This window comes from Ranitomeya imitator, chromosome 2, assembly GCF_032444005.1.
Source record: "Ranitomeya imitator isolate aRanImi1 chromosome 2, aRanImi1.pri, whole genome shotgun sequence".
Classification (NCBI taxonomy): Eukaryota; Metazoa; Chordata; class Amphibia; order Anura; family Dendrobatidae; genus Ranitomeya; species Ranitomeya imitator.
Window position 1 is genome coordinate 298855760 of NC_091283.1, and position 21849 is coordinate 298877608.

The 21849-nt window shown below is 43.8% G+C and overlaps 1 protein-coding gene across 1 annotated transcript in view; it reads left to right on the plus strand.

The window, feature by feature from the left end:
• LOC138663323 (zinc finger protein 271-like) overlaps positions 1-5295 on the plus strand; it is a 47719-nt gene extending 42424 nt beyond the window's left edge. Inside the window, exon 8 of the mRNA XM_069749501.1 lies at positions 1926-5295. Within this exon, the coding sequence (XP_069605602.1) occupies positions 1926-4039 (2114 nt within the window). The 3' untranslated portion in view covers positions 4040-5295. The remainder of the gene's footprint in view (positions 1-1925) is intronic.
• Positions 5296-21849: the final 16554 nt, after the last annotated feature.

A 21849-nucleotide genomic window follows, 5' to 3' on the forward strand; every position in this document is an offset into this window, starting at 1 on the left:
TTTGTGGCACAGGTGGAAATACCACCTGTGGCTGGTGGAAGTACCGAGTCTGTTGCATAGCCTGAACGTAAGCAGCATTGCAGGCCTGCATCACGTTGAGCTGGAGTTCAGGCGTAAGGTGTTGCGATATGCCCTGCTCTCTTGTTAAAATAAAAAAAATGGTGTGCTGGTCTCTGGAGGTCAGCTTCCAGACGGTTAAGTCATCCATCAGCGCTTGAGTCACCTCAGTCCACAACCGCCCAATCACCACAGCGTCCGAGTGCTGATGCTCCCGGGTGTCCCACAACGGAGCTCGCTCGTGCACCAAGGTGATGAGGTCATTGTTTCATTTCTAGGTCCCACAACAGGAGGAGGATTTTATAGACAAAGACATTGTTATAAAGCTAAAACAGTCAAAAATACTTACACGCCGTCATGCCACCGAAACTTGGGATCGAACCTGCTGCTCCTGTTCTTCTGCACTGGAATGGTTCTGTAAAAAGAAAAATAAATATTTTGCCACATTAGTAAAATAGTGACAATGAATACTTAATCAGGAGCAAATGTACTCACTACAGTCTCCTGTCCACTATGTGAGCTCTGGTCTTCAGTGGAGGACATGATGAAGAATGCTGCAAGAAAGACAGAAATGATTAAAGACTGCAGGGAGAAAAACACAGGCAGACATATAGCTTGTATACTTACATTTTGATAGTCTTCCAAACTTGATGCTGCAAGGCTTGTCTCGCTTCCAGAATCTTGAGTACTAGACTTCCACTGCCCACACCTTCTTTTATAAGCTTTGTTTGGAGGGTGGCTTAAAACAAGTTCCTAGACATGTTTACTCATAAAAACGCATGCGTACTTAAACGCAATCGTACGTACGCATGCTTTCCCATAGACTGTAATGCGTTTATTTGACGCACTCCTTCCGCATGCGTATGGCGGTGGAAATTTGACGCCACAAAATATCATGGTGCATCAGCCGTTCCCACCTGCACACTGCGAAAATACGCATGTGTAACCAAATACGGGCGAGCTCATGTACCTGCGTCTACAATGTTAAAGATATGAAATCAAGACACATGCGGCTGTATGCGTCAGCAACGCTACGGACAGAACCACAAATGTGAAACCAGCCTAAGGTGGACATGTGCATTGGTGTCCACATGGCACATGGACATCTTACTCTACCACTCGGGGACCCTGAATTTGTAAAAACAGATGTATCTTGAGAAAGGCAGATTCGCACCAAAATATCGATGATTTAAACACATCTATATTCATATGGGTCTATTATCCGGAATTTTGGATTTTCTTGTTTCAGCACAACAAAACGTTAGATATATTTTTATCGTATGCTGGAGTTCTACCATTTTGATCTATTTACTTTTTACTCCAGAGTACCCATTCAATAGTGAGCACTCCGTTTCTAGACTGTAAATGCCAAATACATTGATGCTAAAGGTGGTTTGGGCACACTGCAAAACTCCGAAGCAAGGGGGAAATTTAACTTTGGGAGAGTGGATTTTGCTGGATTGGTTTATAAAAGCTATGTTGCTTTCTAAAAAGCCATTGAGCCACTAATAATTTAGAAACGTCTTTTTTTTCCATTGACAGATGGTGGACCTGAGTGGGGACTTGTGTTTTTTGTAAGATGAGTAGAAATTTTTATTGGTAGTATTTTTTTTTCTACATAACAACAATGTTTGGTGGCTCTTTATTCCATATTTAGGAGGCAGAATGAAGAAACCGTTGAACATCATGCTCTACTGGTTCATCCTATGAGGTTTTCTATTAGACTGAGAACTGTAATTTTCTTGGTGAATAATTCAAATGGTTTACATAATTTGCCATTTCCACTGACAGTTTAAATAGAAATGTTCAAAAATATTAAGTTTGTGGATATTTATTAATTGAAAAATAATTGGTTTTATTTTTGGCAGATAACTTTACCAGGAGATCAGAGGGACAGCTGACATCTTCAATTTTTAAATCAGATAATCTTGAAATCCCACAGGATACAATTGAAATGAATGCCATTACTCCAGATATACCATCATCCCTTCACAGCAAAGATCTGTCATCTGATCCTTTGAAACAGGTCCTGTCTTCTGATTCATTACCGACTACTAAAGAACATCAAATTAGTAAAATAAGCATTAAAAAACGAACTGCTCCTAAATCAAAGAAGCCGTTTTCACCTTCAGAATATGGAAATAGCTTAACCCTTGAAAAGTCTTTTCTTGAACATCAAATAATTCACACAGCAGACAATAGATTTTCTTGTTCCAAGTGTGGGAAATGCTTTAACCAGAAATCAGATTTTGTTATACACCAGAGAATTCACACAGGGGAGAAGCCTTTTTCCTGTTCAGAATGTGGGAAATGTTTTAACCAGAAATCAGATTTACTTAAGCACCAGATAATTCACACAAGGGAGAAGCCTTTTTCCTGTTCAGAATGTGGGAAATGTTTTAACCAGAAATCAGACTTGGTTAAGCACCAGAGAATTCACACAGGGGAGAAGCCCTTTTCCTGTTCAGAATGTGGGAAATGTTTTAACCAGAAATCAGACTTGGTTAAGCACCAGAGAATTCACACAGGGGAGAAGCCCTTTTCCTGTTTAGAATGTGGGAAATGTTTTAAACAGAAATCACATCTTGTTATACACCACATAACTCACACAGGGGAGAAGCCTTTTTCCTGTTCAGAATGTGGGAAATGTTTTAACCAGAAATCAGATTTACTTAAGCACCAGATAATTCACACAGGGGAGAAGCCTTTTTCCTGTTCAGAATGTGGGAAATGTTTTAACCAGAAATCAGATTTACTTAAGCACCAGATAATTCACACAGGGGAGAAGCCTGTTTCCTGTTCAGAATGTGGGAAATGTTTTAACCAGAAATCAGACTTGGTTAAGCACCAGAGAATTCACACAGGGGAGAAGCCCTTTTCCTGTTCAGAATGTGGGAAATGTTTTAACCAGAAATCAGACTTGGTTAAGCACCAGAGAATTCACACAGGGGAGAAGCCCTTTTCCTGTTTAGAATGTGGGAAATGTTTTAAACAGAAATCACATCTTGTTATACACCACATAACTCACACAGGGGAGAAGCCTTTTTCCTGTTCAGAATGTGGGAAATGTTTTAACCAGAAATCAGATTTACTTAAGCACCAGATAATTCACACAGAGGAGAAGCCTTTTTCCTGTTCAGAATGTGGGAAATGTTTTAACCAGAAATCAGATTTACTTAAGCACCAGATAATTCACACAGGGGAGAAGCCTTTTTCCTGTTCAGAATGTGGGAAATGTTTTAACCAGAAATCAGACTTGGTTAAGCACCAGAGAATTCACACAGGGGAGAAGCCTTTTTCCTGTTCAGAATGTGGGAAATATTTTAACCGTAAAACGAATCTGGCTAGCCACCAGAGAACTCACACAGGGGAGAAGCCTTTTTCCTGTTCAGAATGTGGGAAATGTTTTAACCAGAAATCAGACTTGGTTAAGCACCAGAGAATTCACACAGGGGAGAAGCCCTTTTCCTGTTTAGAATGTGGGAAATGTTTTAAACAGAAATCACATCTTGTTATACACCACATAACTCACACAGGGGAGAGGCCTTTTTCCTGTTCAGAATGTGGGAAATGTTTTAACCAGAAATCAGATTTACTTAAGCACCAGATAATTCACACAGGAGAGAAGCCTTTTTCCTGTTCAGAATGTGGGAAATGTTTTAACCGAAAATCGGTTCTTGATTACCACCAGAGAATTCACACAGGGGAGAAGCCCTTTTCCTGTTCAGAATGTGGGAAATGTTTTAACCTGAAATCAGATTTGCTTAAGCACCAGATAATTCACACAGGGGAGAAGCCTTTTTCCTGTTCAGAATGTGGGAAATGTTTTAACCGAAAATCGGTTCTTGATTACCACAAGAGAACCCACACAGAGGAGAAGCCTTTTCCCTGTTCAGAATGTGGGAAATATTTTAACCGTAAAACGCATCTGGCTAGCCACCAGAGAACTCACACAGGGGAGAAGCCTTCTTCATGTTCTTAATGTAGGAAATCTTTTAAACTGAAATGGTATTTTCTTAAATGGGTTGTTTTCATGTTTGGCCTTGTTAAAAAAACAAAAAAAAAAAAAAAAATCATCTTCACCTTCCGTGCCACTGCTGTTCCAGCGATATCGGCAATCGCGTTCCTGGGGCTCATATGAGGTTGTTACATCAAATGAGGCCTGTGCCCAATCAAACCCAGCTTCACTGTCACTGCCCTCAGACGTATTGAACATCAGCAGGAAGCCAGGGCTACAACTTATTTGACTTTACACTTATTGTTCGATTTTTGTCTGAAGGTGAGAACAGTGAAGCCAGCGTTAATTGGAAGCAGGGCTCACGTGACATAATAACCTGAGCCCCCAAAACGCAAGTGCTGACACTGCTGGATCTGCGCCAGCATTGGAGGTTTTGTCAAGATACTAAAAATATGCCATATTCTGAGTATACTTCTAGAAGGTTCAATGGCTTTACAGACACGCTGTGGGCTTTCTGACCTCCCTCTTCCCCCCCCCCCCCCCCAGCTGCCTGTGGGTGAATACACTTCTCCTCTGCGTGTCAGCTCTGTGTAATTCAACCACTGTGTAATTTAAACCACTGATCCCCCTCCCTCCGGATGTAGCTGGTTGAAGGCAGTTCTAGAAACGTGCTCTTTTGTTCATGTAAAACTTAATAGTAGGGAATAACTTGACCCCAATTAGTGATAGAGATATAACAGTTACATATACTGAATGTTCACCAATAGACTTACACACCAGTGCGTTTTCTAATTTCCCATACCAACAGAATCCGAGATATAGATTTCTACTTAATCGGATCATACACCTACTTCATGTTTAGACTTGAATGGAAGCTAACCTTGTGAGAAGACATGTAATACTTTCGTCGTCACTCTACAAGGTTTTCAGCTTAAGCTATGAGGGATATGAGTTTTAATAAAGTTCTGAGTCTCTTTGGAAAGTAGAAGTGCATTCCATAAATCAACCCACTCAGTGATTTCATGACCAGGGGTATAAGACAGTGCAACGTCATTTTGCTTTAGTCCTTGCCCAGGAAGCTAGTTAAGAGACTCTCTGTGATGCATTGTGATGTATCTCCCCTCCCCCACACCGCACGGCCAGCCATAATATAAGACAAATGTGAGTTTATTTTCATCTTTAATCCCTTTTATTGTGTAATTCTCTGTACATACGATAATTGTCTCATTTTATATTATCTTTTATATACTTTTGTAAACACTGCCTAATTTTTTTTGGAGTAAAAGTTATATTTACTAGTGTTGTTTTCCTTGCTCTAAAACGTACTTTAAGTCCTCCGACCTAAGCCAGTGCTACTGATTAGGTTGGCTCCTGACCCGCTATTAATCATAGTAATAGGATCTGGTGGCAGCGGAAGTGTCCTGAGCTTTTGGGGAAACTGGCAGCGACGGACGGTGTTGATGATTATTTTTCCTGCTTGAGTGGGAGTAGTTATCGCCCTCGCTGCAATGTGCCCAAGAGCCAGTACATAGCAAGGCAGCCTCACTGGCGACTAATTATCCTAGGTTCAATTCCCTGTCTGACCTGAGGGTAAAGGGGGTGCCAGAGAGCTGCACGTTCCAAACCGGAACTGGGAAGTGGGCTATAAATAAATCCCCTAAATAAAGGAACTGGGAGCAACCAAACACCACCGGTTCATGACCGGTATCTAGTAGTGTTTTGTTTGTTTGTTTATACGGGACCAAACATGAGGAATTAGAAGTCAAAATTCCACACAGAGGAGAAGACATCATAGCTAGAGTGTGAAATTTGAATTACTGAAAATATTATGTTGTTGACCATCAAAAATAACAAGAGTACAAGAGTAGCAATATACGATATTGACAAATTGTACAAAAACATAGAACAGCCAGACGTATTATTGAATGAGAAAGTGAAATTACTTTAGAACTTAATATCAGATTTCTTGGACTATAAGAGACACTTTTCCATTACGTCCCTTCAGACAGCACCATAGAGGTAGTCCTTCCTTGACCTGTAGCGGGACAGGATTGTAGAGATTTTAAAAGGTCCCTCCCTCCTCCACCCGCCAGTTTTTTTTTTTTTCCTGTCCTTACAGGGGATGATTGTATGACAGGTTGCACCCCCCCTCCACCCTCCAGGGTTTTTCCCTGTGCTTACAGGGGATGGTGGTATGAGAGGTTGCTGCTAGAGTGAAGATAGTCCGTACAACCAGGGCTGTGGAGTCAGTAAACCAAACCTCGAACTTTGAGTTGAGTATCAAAAGTACCTGAGGGTAGTGCTCTATGTCCAAGGTCAGGTCAAACATCAGTGTACAGCCCTTCCATTCGGCCTGTCTACAGCTCCCAGGGTCTTCACCAAAGTGATGGCCAAAGTTGTGTCATACCTTCGATCCCGGGACATAGTGATCGTCCCATGCCTGGACAATCTCCTTGTGGTAAGGAGGTCGGAGGCCCACTGCACACATCAAGTAAGAGAAGTGACGTCAATTATAATAGAGTTAGAATGGATAGTGAATACCCCCAAGCCAAGATTAGCGCCAGAAAAGGTGCAATCCTTCCTATGGTTAATACTGGACTCCGGGCAACAGCTCTGCCTTCTGCCAGAGAGCAAAATAATCAAGATAAGGGGCCTGGCTCGTACAGCAATACAACAGCCAGCAATGACACTGAGGAACGCAATGTCCCTACTAGGTTCGTTAACATCATGCCTACCAGATGTAGAGTGGGCACAGTTTCTCCTAAGACAGCTGCAGTGGGAAGTTCTGTCAGCATAGAAATCATTGAAAGGACATTTAGAAGGAAAACTACCGTATATACTCGAGTATAAGCCGAGATTTTCAAATTTTTGGGCTGAAAGTGCCCCTCTCTGCTTATACTCGAGTCACGGTCGGTGGTGGGGTCGGTGGGTGAGGGGGAGAGAGCGTCGCATACTCACCTAGTGCCGACGCTCCTGGCGCTGTCCCCTGCCCGTCCCACGGTCTTCGGTGCCGCAGCTCTTCCCCTGTTCAGCGGTCACATTGTACCGCTCATTAAAGATATGAATATGGACTCCACTCCCATAGGGGTGGAGCTGCATATTCATTTCTCTAATGAACGGTGACCGCTGACAGAGGAAGAGACTGCGGTACCCGGAGACCAGCTGTCCGGGGGAAGGAGCCAGGGACCCCGGGAGCAGGTAAGTATGTCATCGCTACCTGTCCACGTTCCACCCGCCGGGCGACACTCCGTCTTCGCGTCCTCTTACAGTGACTGTGCAGGTCAGAGGGCGCGATGACGTACTAGTGTGCGTGCCGCCCTCTGCCTGAACAGTCAGTGCGGAGAGACGCCGAGACGGGACGCTGAGGACCTGCAAGCAAGAGAGGTGAGTATGTCGTTTTTTGTTTTTTTTTTATTGCAGCAGCATTATATGATGCACAGATTTATATGGAGCGTCTATGGGGCCATAATGAACAGTGCAGAGCATTCTATATGGGGCAGCTTTATGTGGAGCATCTATGGGGCCATAATGAACGGTATGGAGCATCTATTTTTATTTTTGAAATTCACCGGTAGCTGCTGCATTTTCCACTCTAGGCTTATACTCGAGTCAATAAGTTTTCCCAGTTTTTTGTGGCAAAATTAGGGGGATCGGCTTATACTCGAGTATATACAGTATATCTTTCCTTGGCCGTAAGAGATTCCCTAATCTGGTGGACTGTAAAGGAGCATCTGATATCGGGGGTCCTGTGGCAAAAAACAGTTGAGGACATTATCACAACCGACGCAAGTGGCACAGGTTGGGGGGCACATCTGAGATCCCACTCAGTACAAGGAACCTGGTCCTCACTAGAAAGGAATCACGTTTCGACTGTGAAAGAACTGTGGGCAGTGGAAAAGGCCTTGAGACATTTTCTCCCTTTGCTTCGGGGCTGCCATACTCGAGTCATGACGGACAATCAAGCAATGGGGTCCCGGGGCCTCATGGAGGTATCAGATCTACTATTCCATTTAGCAGAACAACACCTGTTACCTCTCACGGCACTACATATACGGGGCATCGAAAATATACAAGCAGACTTCCTGAGTCGCAGAGACTTGAGACAGGGGGAATGGTCCTTAAACCCTCAGGTTTTCCAACAAATAGTGCAAGCTTGGGGCAAACCAGAGATGGACCTGTTTGCCACCTCACACAACAGGTAAGTCAGAAAGTTCTGCCCTCTAGATCCAAGGGGACATCCATTTGCAGTGGATGCCTTACAAATAGCCTGGAAGTTATCCCTGGCCTACATGTCCCCCTCCCGATCGCAATGATTCCAACAGTAGTCCAGAAGATCAGAGAGGATCAAGCAAGAGTAAATCTCATAGCTCCCTTTTTGCCGATGAGGCCATGGTTCTCCCTTCTAAGGCAGATATCAATTACAGATCCATGGATCTTGCCAGAGGTTCCGGACTTGCTTACCCAGGGACCAGTCGACTACTCTCAAGTGAAGGGCTTCCATCTGGTAGCCTGGAATTTGAGAGGGCACTACTGAGTCGCCAGGGATTCTCACCAGGCTTAGTCTCCACCCTGTTGAAGAGTAGGAAACCTATCACATCCAGAATCTACGGTAGAACATGGAAAAAGTTCCTAGACTTCCTGAGGGAACCTTTAGGGAATGTAGCTCCAGTGGGACCTATCCTAGAATTTCTACAGGTGGGGTTTCAACTCGGGTTAGCAACTAACACCCTCAAGGTTCAAGTTTCAGCCTTGGAGGCCCTATATAACTGCAACCTAGCATCCAATAGGTGGTTGTCCCAGTTCATAAAGTCTTGTAGTAGGTCTAGGCCGTCATTATCCCGAAGATCCCTCCCTGGGACCTGAATCTAGTCTTGGAGGCTTTAACCAGAGAGCCCTTTGAGCCATTGCAGGAGTGATCACCAAAGTTATTCATACTTAAAACAGTATTCCTGGTAGCCTTAAGATCGGCCCCTAGGGTGAGTGACTAACAGGCCCTGTCTATATGCCCTCCATATACTCAAATTTTTAAAGACCGAGTAGTTCCCCAAGGTAGTCCTTAAGTTCCATAGGAGTCAGGAGATCACCTTACCATCATTCTGCAATATTCCTAGGAACCTAGGGGAGCAAAAGATCCATAAGATAGACGTGAGGAGGTCCATGCTACAATACATGTCCATGACTAGTCAATGGAGGAAAGATCAGTCTCATTTTGTAGCCTTCCAGCGTAGCAGAAATGGGTACGGGGTAGCTAAAGGTACCATTGCTAGATGGATCAGGGAGGCCATTAGTTTATCCTACGCTGTGAGTGGTGCTCTAGTTCCTGAGTTCCTGAAAGCATCAAGGTTCACTCCACCAGAGTCTTGGCTACATTCTGGGCAGAGAAGGCTGAGGTATTGATTGATCAGATTTGTAAGGCCGCTACCTCTTCCTCACCTTCGACCTTTTTCAAACACTATAGGCTAGATCTATCCTCTGGTGACCTAACCTTTGGTAGAAGGGTGCTGCAAGCGGTGGTCCCTCCCTAAGGTGTTTCATTCTACAAAAGTCTCTCAGGTGTGCTGTCATGGTGGAAGGGAAAATACCAAGGTTACTTACCGGTAGCCGGTTTTTCCGGAACCCATGACACCCATATATTCCCCCTTATCACTCCTTTGGTGTGCACTATAGTTTGGGTGTTTTAGTTGATATAATGTGGTGATGGTTTTGCCAAGTGTACTAACCATGGGGGCCTCTCATACTCTGAACCAACTGAAGTGAAGGAGCTGTACCGACTTTTTATTTTCAGTAGGGTTCCAGTCCTGACCAGGTGGATTCCCTCCCTCAGGTGTGCTGTCATGGGTTCCGGAAAAAACGGCTACCAGTAAGTAACCTTGGTGTTTCTTCAGTCTATGAATATGGGAGGAGGGAGGGAGTATGTTTGTGCTGAAGCATATTCCAGAACACACAGACAAATATATATGTCCTCATCGATCCTATTACTGTGTTTCCGAATTTGAGATATTAGAAAACCGTTTTTCCCCTTATATTCTATGTATAGTGTATATAAGTCATCAGAGCATCTAATTTCTCCAAACATGAGCTAAGAGGAAAAACAAACTAAAACATCAAACATACAGATGCAACATATACTGGACTATTGATTTATGCACAGTTTATTGCAAGTTTAGATATGCTTTAAGAAGTACTTAAGAAGTAATTCTGCTTTCCTTTTCACTCCAGAAATTCTGAGATGAATGTAGGCTTTCCTTCCCTGTGTGTTTATTTTTCCCCTTATCTGTAGCGGAAGAGCTTCACTACTTATCATGAACATAAACTGCAGCACAGATTCATCTCAGCTAAAAGTGTAGACCTTAGATCAGGAATGGGACAGGACATTTCATAACTTTCCCAAATTCTTCTGAAAAAAAATATTCCCCACAAACCTGTATTGAACTACTTACCCAATTTATTATATATTTTAGGAATGAGTCAGTCCATTTTATACCGATTCCGACTCCACCAAAATGGGCTCCGACTCCACGACTCTGACTTCACAGCCCTGCATACAGCGTCCACAGGCTGAGGGTATGTGCACACGTCAGGATTTTTTCCTGACAAAATCCTGAGAATTCTGCCAGAAATCCGCGGTTTTTTTTTTTGCGCGGATTTCTCGCGGAATTTGCGCTGATTTTTTGCTGATTTTTTTTTTTTTTTTCCCGGAATGTCCTTTTGGCTTAGAAATCCGCAAAAAATCCACAAAAAGATAGAGCATGTCCGGATTTTTTGCGGTATGCGTTTTTTTTGTGGAAAAAAATGCATACATCTGCACAAAAAATGCGGAATGCATTCTAAATGATAGGATGCATCGTTTTAGCGTTTTTTATGCGGATTTATAGCGTTTTTATAGCGAAATTCTGCAAAAAAAAAACGCTAAAAATCCTGACGTGTGCACATACCCTGAGGGGGATCTCGGCCTTCCCTTCCCCCTGTCAAGCGGGCCTTGGCCGAAACCTCTCTGAGAGAGGTCCGACAGCCAGCCTGTGCATCAATGGCAGTAACGCAGCATTCCTGATGTGACGCAGCTTGCCTTCATGGTGGGCTCTCGGCATTACCAGCTCCCCCTGTTTTTCTAATGGGTGTGGAGCCAGCACAGGTAAGTGCATGGTGGAATGTTGTGTTCATGGCCTAGGCCTCTGGGCTAATGCTGGTCTCATGCCTTTGTGCTGAAGCTGGGCCTAGAGCCTCATGTGCTAAGGTTTGATTTCACATATATGCATCTAGGCCTAGGACCTCTAGGCTATTGCAAGACTGTTGTGAATTCTGCTTTTGGTCTCCCTCCGGTGGTTGTAGGTGGTAATGCAGTTGTCTCTGGGCTACAGTCATGGACAGGTGTATCTGCTGATTGCAGTTCTGACTGGAGTATTTAGGTTTGCAGGACTCATTAGTCCTTGCCAGTTGTCAATGTTTCTTGTGAAGTATTGGATCCCTGTCTGGCTTCTCCTGCTTAGCTGCCAATTCAGCAAAGATAAGTGTCTGTTTCTTTTTCTATTGCACACAAGCTGTGTGCTTGTTTTTGATTGTATTCCTGCTCTGAGTTTTGTAGTCTCTGGAGTTGCAGATATACGTTCCACGTCTTTAGTTAGATGGAGGAATTTTTGTATAGTCTGCTGTGGATATTTTTGGAAGGGTTTTAATACTGACCGCATAGAACTCTGTCCTATCCTTTCCTTTCCTATCTTAGCTAGAGCGGCCTCTTGTGCTAAATCCTGTTTTCTGACTGTGTGTGTTTTTCCTCTCCTACTCACAGCCAATATTTGTGGGGACTGCCTATCCTTTGGGGTTCTGCTCTGAGGCAAGATAGTATTCCTTTTTCCATCTTTAGGGGTATTTAGTCCTCCGGCTGTGACGAGGTATCTAGGGCTTGTTAGGTACACCCCACGGCTACTTCTAGTTGCGGTGTTAAGATCAGGATTTGCAGTCAGTATAGTTACCACCTACTCCAGTGAAAGTTTTCATGCTGCTCCAAGGTCACCGGATCATAACAGTACAACTGGCCAATAATGAGTTAAATGCATCTCAGAAGAAGGGAAGAAGGGTGTTGAGCCATTTTTTTCTTCAGTCTGCTTTATCTTCTCTTCCCTCTTTATCTCTGGGTGGCTGAGGAGCCTTGTGCAAGCATGGATGTTCAGGAATTAGTTTATTGTGTAGACCAGCTTGCTGCTAGGGTACAGGGTATTTCTGATTATATTGTTCAAACTCCTGTTTTAGAGCCGAAGATTCCTACTCCTGATTTGTTTTTTGGAGACAGGTCTAAATTTTTGAGTTTTAAAAACTGAAAACTATTTGGGCATTTTCCCAGGAATCTGGGGATCCTGCTTTGCTTAATGTAGACTCCTTTTTTCAGGCTTTAGGATTATTATATGATGAACCTAATTCTGTGGATCAAGCTGAGAAGACCTTGTTGGCCCTGTCTCAGGGTCAAGAGGCGGCAGAATTGTATTGTCTGAAATTCAGAAAATGGTCTGTTGACTAAATGGAATAATGATGCTTTGGCGGCAATTGTCAGAAAGGGTCTTTCTGAATCCGTTAAAGATGTTATGGTGGGGTTTCCCACGCCTTCTGGTCTGAGTGATTCTATGTCTCTGGCCATTCAGATTGACCGGCGCTTACGGGAGCGCAGAACTGTGCGTGCTGTGGCGTTGTTCTCAGAGCAGACTCCTGAGCCACTGCAGTGTGATAGGATTCTGTCTAAAACGGAACGACAAGGATTCAGACGTCAGAATGGGTTGTGTTATTATTTTGGCGACGCTTCTCATGTCATTTAAGTCTGCCCTAAGCGGACAAAGAGGATCGCTAGTTCATTTACCATCAGTACTGTACAACCTAAATTTCTGTTATCTGTGTCCTTGATCTGCTCATTGTCATCATTTTCTGTCATGGCATTTGTGGATTCAGGCGCCGCCTTGAACTTAATGGACTTTGAGTTTGCCAGGCGTTGTGGTTTTCCCTTGCAGCCTTTGCAGAACCTTATTCCTTTAAGGGGCATTGATGCTACACCCTTGGCTAAAAATAAGCCCCAGTTTTGGACACAGGTGACCATGCGCATAGCGCCAGCCCATCAGGAAGATTGTCGATTTCTGGTGTTGCATAATTTGCATGATGCTATCGTGCTGGGTTTTCCGTGGTTGCAGGTACATAATCCTGTGTTGGATTGGAAGTCTATGTCTGTGACTAGTTGGGGTTGTCAGGGGGTTCATAATGATGATCCTTTGATGTCAATCTCCTCTTCTTCCTCTTCTGAAATTCCAGAGTTTTTGTCTGATTTTCAGGATGTATTCGATGAGCCCAAGTCCAGTTTCCTTCCACCGCACAGGGACTGCGATTGTGCTATTGACTTGATTCCAGGTTGTAAGTTTCCTAAGGGTCGACTTTTCAACCTGTCTGTGCCTGAACATACCGCCATGAGGAGCTATATTAAGGATTCTTTGGAAAAAGGGCATATTCGGCCATCTTCTTCACCGTTGGGAGCGGGTTCTTTTTTGTTGCTAAAAAAGATGGTTCCTTGAGACCCTGTATTGATTATCGCCTCTTGAATAAAATCACGGTCAAGTTTCAATTCCCTTTACCTTTTGCTTACCGATTTGTTTGCTAGGATTAAGGGAGCTAATTGGTTTACGAAGATTGACCTTTGGGGGGCATATAATCTTGTTCGTATTAAGCAGGGTGATGAATGGCCCGAAGGCCATTTTGAATACCTTGTGATGCCATTCGGGCTCACTAATGCTCCATCTGTTTTTCAGTCCTTCATGCATGATATTTTCCGGACTTATATTGATAAGTTCTTGATTTGTATATTTGGACGATATTTTGATTTTTTTCCGATGATTGGGAGTCTAATGTGGAACAGGTCAGGATGGTATTTCAGATCCTTTGTGACAATGCCCTGTTTGTGAAAGGGTCTAAGTGTCTCTTTGGGGTGCAGAAGGTTTCTTTTTTGGGCTTTATTTTTTCTCCCTCGTCTATAGAGATGGATCCGGTTAAGGTTCAGGCCATTCATGATTGGATTCAGCCCACATCCATGAAGAGCCTTCAGAAATTTTTGGGTTTTGCAAATTTTTATCGCCGTTTCATTGCTAATTTTTCCAGCGTGGTTAAACCCTTGACCAATTTGATGAAGAAAGGCGCTGATTTGGCGAATTGGTCCTCTGCGGCTGTCTCTGCCTTTCAGGAACTTAAACATCGTTTTACTTCTGCTCCTGTGTTGCGTCAACCGCATGTTTCTCTTCCGTTTCAGGTTGAGGTTGACGCTTCTGAGATTGGGGCAGGGGCTGTTTTGTCTCAGAGGGATCCTGTTGGTTCCTTAATGAAACCGTGTGCCTTCTTTTCCCATAAGTTTTCGCCTGCTGAATGCAATTATGATGTTGGCAATCGGGAGTTGTTGGCTATAAAGTGGGCGTTTGAGGAGTGGCGACATTGGTTTGAGGGAGCTAAGCATCGTATTGTGGTCTTGACCGATCATAAGAATTTGATTTACCTCGAGTCTGCCAAACGGCTGAATCCTAGACAGGCTCGATGGTCCTTGTTTTTTTTCCCGTTTTGATTTCGTGGTCTCGTACCTTCCGGGTTCTAAGAACATTAAGGCTGATGCCCTCTCTAGGAGTTTTTCGCCTGATTCTCCTGAGGTCTTAGAACCGGTCGGTATTCTGAAAGAAGGGGTGGTCCTTTCTGCCATTTCCCCTGATTTACGACGGGTTCTTCAGGAATTTCAGGCTGACAAACCTGACCGCTGTCCTGTGGGGAAACTGTTTGTTCCTAACAGATGGACTAGTAGAGTGATTTCTGAGGTTCACTGTTCCGTGTTGGCTGGTCATCCTGGCATTTTTGGTACCAGAGACTTGGTTGGTAGGTCCTTTTGGTGGCCTTCTTTGTCGCGTGATGTGCATTCTTTTGTGCAGTCCTGTGGGACTTGTGCGCGGGCCAAGCCTTGTTGTTCCCGTGCTAGTGGGTTGCTTTTGCCATTGCCGGTCCCTGAGAGGCCCTGGACGCATATTTCTATGGATTTTATTTCCGATCTTCCGGTTGCCCAGAGGATGTCTGTTATCTGGGTTGTTTGTGACTGGTTCTCTAAGATGGTTCATTTGGTGCCTTTGCCTAAATTGCCTTCCTCTTCCGATTTGGTTCCGTTGTTTTTTCAGCATGTGGACCGTTTGCATGGTATTCCGGAAAATATTGTGTCCGACAGAGGTTCCCAGTTTGTTTCTAGATTTTGGCGGGCCTTTTGTGCTAGGCTGGGCATTGATTTGACTTTTTCTTCTGCGTTTCATCCTCAGACAAATGGTCAGACCGAGCGAACTAATCAGACTTTGGAGACTTATTTGAGATGCTTTGTGTCTGCTGATCAGGATGATTGGGTGGCTTTCTTGCCATTGGCCGAGTTTGCCCTTAATAATCGGGCTAGTTCGGCTACTTTTGGTTTCGCCTTTCTTTTGAAATTTTGGTTTTCATCCTCGTTTTTCTTCTGGGCAGGTTGAGCCTTCTGACTGTCCTGGTGTGGATTCTGTGGTTGACAGGTTGCAGCAGATTTGGGCTCATGTGGTGGACAATTTGGTGTTGTCCCAGGAGGAAGCTCAACGTTTTGCTAACCGTCGTCGGTGTGTTGGTTCCCGGCTTCGGGTTGGGGATCTGGTCTGGTTGTCTTCCCGTCATGTTCCTATGAAGGTTTCTTCTCCTAAGTTTAAGCCTCGGTTTATTGGTCCTCATAGGATTTCTGAGATTATTAATCCGGTGTCTTTTCGACTAGCGCTTCCGGCCTCTTTTGCTATCCATAATGTCTTCCATAGATCTTTATTGCGGAAATATGTGGAGCCCGTTGTTCCCTGTTATGAAAGGCAATTCAGTACCACAATGGACATAGCGGTCAGAGCACATACAGTGATCTGACAATAACCCAAAATCATAGAACGAGCTCTGAGACGTGGGAACTCTGCAGACCGCAATCCCTAATCCTCTCCAAACAACACTAGAGGCAGCCGTGGATTGCGCCTAACTCTGCCTATGCAACTCGGCACAGCCTGAGAAACTAACTAGCCTGAAGATAGAAAATAAGCCTACCTTGCCTCAGAGAAATACCCCAAAGGAAAAGGCAGCCCCCCACATATAATGACTGTGAGTTAAGATGAAAAGACAAACGTAGAGATGAAATAGATTCAGCAAAGTGAGGCCCGACTTTCTTAACAGAGCGAGGATAGAAAAGGTAACTTTGCGGTCTACACAAAACCCTAAAGAAAACCACGCAAAGGGGGCAAAAAGACCCTCCGTACCGAACTAACGGCACGGAGGTACACCCTTTGCGTCCCAGAGCTTCCAGCAACAAATTAGACAAGCTGGACAGAAAAAATAGCAAAGAAGAACTTAGCTATGCAGAGCAGCAGGCCACAGGAATGATCCAGGGAAAAGCAAGTCCAACACTGGAACATTGACAGGAAGCCAGGATCAAAGCATTAGGTGGAGTTAAGTAGAGAAGCACCTAACGACCTCACCAGATCACCTGAGGGAGGAAACTCAGAAGCCGCAGTACCACTTCCCTCCACCAACAGAAGCTCACAGAGAGAATCAGCCGAAGTACCACTTGTGACCACAGGAGGGAGCTCTGCCACAGAATTCACAACAGTTCCCTCTGTTGATCCTCCGGCCCCTGTGTTGGTTGATGGGGAGTTGGAATATGTTGTTGAGAAGATTTTGGATTCCCGTTTTTCGAGGCGGAAGCTTCAGTACCTTGTCAAATGGAAGGGTTATGGCCAGGAGGATAATTCTTGGGTTCTTGCCTCTGATGTCCATGCCGCCGATTTGGTTTGTGCCTTTCATCTGGCTCATCCTGATCGGCCTGGGGGCTCTGGTGAGGGTTCGGTGACCCCTCCTCAAGGGGGGGGTACTGTTGTGAATTCTGCTTTTGGGCTCCCTCCGGTGGTTGTAGGTGGTAATGCAGTTGTCTCTGGGCTACAGTCATGGACAGGTGTATCTGCTGATTGCAGTTCTGACTGGAGTATTTAGGTTTGCAGGACTCATTAGTCCTTGCCAGTTGTCAATGTTTCTTGTGAAGTATTGGATCCCTGTCTGGCTTCTACTGCTTAGCTGCCAATTCAGCAAAGATAAGTGTCTGTTTCTTTTTCTATTGCACACAAGCTGTGTGCTTGTTTTTGATTGTATTCCTGCTCTGAGTTTTGTAGTCTCTGGAGTTGCAGATATACGTTCCACGTCTTTAGTTAGATGGAGGAATTTTTGTATAGTCTGCTGTGGATATTTTTGGAAGGGTTTTAATACTGACCGCACAGAACTCTGTCCTATCCTTTCCTATTTTAGCTAGAGCGGCCTCTTGTGCTAAATCCTGTTTTTTGACTGTGTGTGTTTTTCCTCTCCTACTCACAGCCAATATTTGTGGGGGACTGCCTATCCTTTGGGGTTCTGCTCTGAGGCAAGATAGTATTCCTATTTCCATCTTTAGGGGTATTTAGTCCTCCGGCTGTGACGAGGTGTCTAGGGCTTGTTAGGTACACCCCACGGCTACTTCTAGTTGCGGTGTTAAGATCAGGATTTGCGGTCAGTATAGTTACCACCTACTCCAGTGAAAGTTTTCATGCTGCGCCAAGGTCACCGGATCATAACACAAGGCCATATGTCCGGGCTACATCTCATGACTTGACTTCAGTACGTTGCATGTCATGTCTGCAAAGGGCCTTATGATTGGACTTCAGAGTGACTCTTGTGAAGCACGTTTCCCATTTTTTTGGTTTAATAAACAAGTGCTTCACTGTTCTTTGAAACTTAACTACTCCATCCATAGCAGAACACGTGGTGTTAATGCAGCACATTGTCTTCATGAAGACTGACCTCCAGCTGCAGCTCACAAATTAGCTCTTTCAGTTGGGGCCAGTCTGACAATTGAGATGTACTATTCAGAGTGGAGGATTATCCTTAATTCTGATATATTGCTCTCTTTTGATGTAACTGTGGGCCTGGACTCTTTTTTGGCACCGTTAAGAATGGCCTAGTCTGTCTGTGCATCATAGTACATCATAGTGCATCATATTGCTTCATAGAGCCTCTGTGCATAATTTTTCATCATAATGCCTCTGCTTCATAGTGCATTGTGGTTCCTCTTTGCTTCATACTTCCTCTGTGCTTCATAGTAACTCTGGCTTTGTGCCTTTTTGCCTCAGCTGTGAAACTCTGGCTTAGATTCTGCCTTGTGCCGCACCTTGTATCATTGCCCTACCATTTCACATTTTGTTTCTGGCCTAAATTCCAGTTATAGAGTCCTTGTGTTTCTGGATTGAGATCCTGCTTCTGTTGCTTCATTCTTTGCAACTGGGCTTGACCAAGGGAACAGCTATGCTCAGATTGGCCTGGTCATTTAGTATTCCTTCTGTTTGGAACAGAAATCTCAAGTGAGCTACTGCCCTTGAGTGCTAAGGGCAAGTCTCTTTTATAGTTAGTTAGCTTTGAAGGGAGACTTATGTCTTTTGGGATCATCCTATAAAAGGATATACTACTGTTCTAGGAGCAGGAAATCCCACGAGATGGAAAGAAAAAAAAGAGATACTCCTTCCTGACTCCACATACGGCAATCGGACTAGTTTCCTTGAACAACATCCGGTAGACAGATTCTTGTCCCATAAGTATTATGTTTACGAGGGACGGCATCATGGCCTTCTTTGTACCTTGTCACGAATTGGCAACACTGCGTCATGTGGCTGAGGATCCCATACTCGCTGCTTTTACAGCAGTCAGGGCTCCTAAGATAAAGAATCTGTATCCAGGACTCTTACAGTTGAGAACTCATAGTCCCACTGCTTCACAGTAGATAATCACCCTCTGTGATGGAAAGAAACCTAAGTTTCTCTATAGAGTTCCTGGTACCATAGCAGGCTGGGTGTATAAATATCACAGAGAAGATTGCCTTTTAGGCCTTTATATTTTTTACCCCGGCTGAGCGCAGATTGGATAGCCTGTCCTGGCTATGTAAAAATAAATAAATACCATAAATAATTGACATATATATAAACATATCAACATACTGACCAACCAACTCGGTTATTAAACCGTGCGCTGAATCAAAAAGTGTTTTTACTTTTTTTTATAAAAAGTTATAACTCTATTGAAACACACATATTCACATACAAATAAATTTAAAACAATACCTCTAAACCAAATGGATAAGAATAGCTGACAGGTAAGCGTTTTACACAAATATTGTTGGGCGCTGACAAAACCATATATATGCATAGTGAGCTGGACTCTATACCGCAAAAAGCTGGGGGCCCCCAGGAGGAAGCTGTCGCGAAACGCGCGTCGGGGTCTGGCAAGGAGTAGCGTGCCACGCGGCTGTTAGCAAGCATCACCAAGCTTTGGGGTAATATGCATTTAGCTGATTTATTTGGCACTGTGATTTTGTATGCATTTCTCTCATGCGGTTAACAACATCTGTTTATAGTGACGATAAGTTGTCAGATGATATGGCATGTACTGGCTTGAGAGTACGTATATAGTAGAGCATCAGTTGAATGGCTTTTTGCGGTATAGAGTCCAGCTCACTATACATATATATGGTTTTGTCAGCGCCCAAAAATAGTTTAAGTATTTTGGCACTAGAAATACTGCATTACTTATTATTTGGTTGTAGGTATTTTTGATTTCGGTCTGGACTATTTTTTGTCTAAAGTATATTGCCAATTCTTTGTTGCATACAAAGGGACTATACCTTTCGCATAGTATAGTGTCACAAAAGAGTGGCATATTTTCTCCAAAACTATAGGAGCTTATCAAAATTCTCTTATGAAATTATTAGTGATCTGCTAAAACAATATTTGTGTAAAACGCTTACCTGTCAGCTATTCTTATCCATTTGGTTTAGAGGTATTGTTTTAAATTTATTTGTATGTGAATATCTGTGTTTCAATAAAGTTATAACTTTTTATAAAAAAAAAAGTAAAAACATTTTTTGATTCAGCGCACGGTTTAATAACCGAGTTGGTTGGTCAGTATGTTGATATATTTAGGAAAGTGTTGCCCGCCCCGAGTGTGAGGGTATGGGTTTGGGTAATATGTTTACATATATATATAAACATGTATAATGTCTGTACTTATGACTTGTACAGAGGCAGTTTCAAATAATCTCGTGTCAACCTCCCTCGCCCACCTCTTTCATCAATTCCAGAGTCAAGTCTCCCTGGGGCTAACACAGGAGTGATGATCCACATTTCCCTTTCAGTGGTCCTAATGAGAAGCCTGACGTTGGTAATGGCAGGAGATGTTACCTGCTACACTGCATATTTCCTTAGTTTCCATAATATCCGCCCTTACTTGAGGCCTAGACATCTAAGGATTCGGAATAGACGTGATCTCCTGGATGAGTAATGTACATGCATTCCAATGCTCTGCCCATTATCCATGTACTAACTGTTATTGGTTTGATCTTCCAGAAGTCCAGGGTCTCTGTCCTGCTTGTTTCCTTGTAGAATTGGTAAGCTGGTCTGTAATCAAGGTTTAATCTGAGCCCAGGAGAACCGATGAGAGTAGTCCCATGTTACTAAGCACATGCAGCCTATATTGATCGGTACAGTCCTCATTGTGTTGTGGTGATGGCTATCACCATACTTTTGCTGGGCAATATGTTTTTTTTCAGGCATATTTTGAGGCTGCAGTGTTTATAAGTACCATATTTTTCTGACTATAAGAAAAAAAATTTGGAGGAAAATTGGGGGTGGTGCGTCTTATAGTCCGAACACAGGCTTGGTGTCTGTGCTGAGCAGTGCAGAGTGCATCATTGGTCTCGCTGGGGCCATCTTCCTGAAGCCGTGTCGTGCATGTGCATACTGAGATCTCGGCGACCCTCTGCTTCAGGAAAATGGCCACCTGAGGCCGTACGAGCGCAGATTGAGATTTTGGCGGGCATTTTCCTGATGCCGAGTGCCGCAGAGATCTCAATATGCACACGCGCGGCCTCAGGAAAATGGCAGCTGAGAAACCAATGATGCACTCGTCTCTGCTCGCCATGGACACTGGGCCGCAGCATGGGCACATTTTTGTCACCGGCATCCTGAGGAAGGGACCCTGCTCCATTATGCAATGCACTCTGATCTGCCATACCGCCGACACCGGACACGCAGCAACACACCGCTTGGATTCCCCCGGACTGCAGCATTGCCCCACTTCTTCCGTCACCGAATAAGGGACCATGCATCCTGTGACCCCGCTCTACCACCACCAGCCCTCAGGTAAGATACCTTATATTTAGACAATAAGACTGACCCCCATCTTATAAAAATCTTTTTTTTTTTTGCTATTTTCACCCCAAAATTTGGAGTGTGTCTTATAGTCCGAAAAATATGGTATCTATCACAATAACTGCAATTACTCACTGTGGTTCATTATTGATGTTGGGGTGCAGCGGGTGTGTTTCACTCTCCGTTTCTGCTGCATAACTTGTTTACCACATTCATACTGAAGTTTGCCATTATAGACCTACACCTCTGGCCAAAATTAAGAGACCATTGCAAAATTTAAGTTTCTCTGATTTTTTTTTTTCTTTATAGGTATATTTTTTTTGAGTAAAATGTACATTGATGTTTTATTCTATAAACTACTGAAAACATGTCTCCGAAACTTAACCCCTTAATGACCGCCGATACGCCTTTTAACGGCGGCAGTTAAGGGTTGGTGCTAAAGTTAAGGTTAGGGCAAGGGTTAGGGTTGGGGCTAAAGTTAGGGTTGGGGCTAAAGTTAGGGATAGGGTTGGGGCTAAAGTTAGGGTTGGTGCTAAAGTTAGGGTTGGGGCTAGAGTTAGGGTTGGGGCTAAA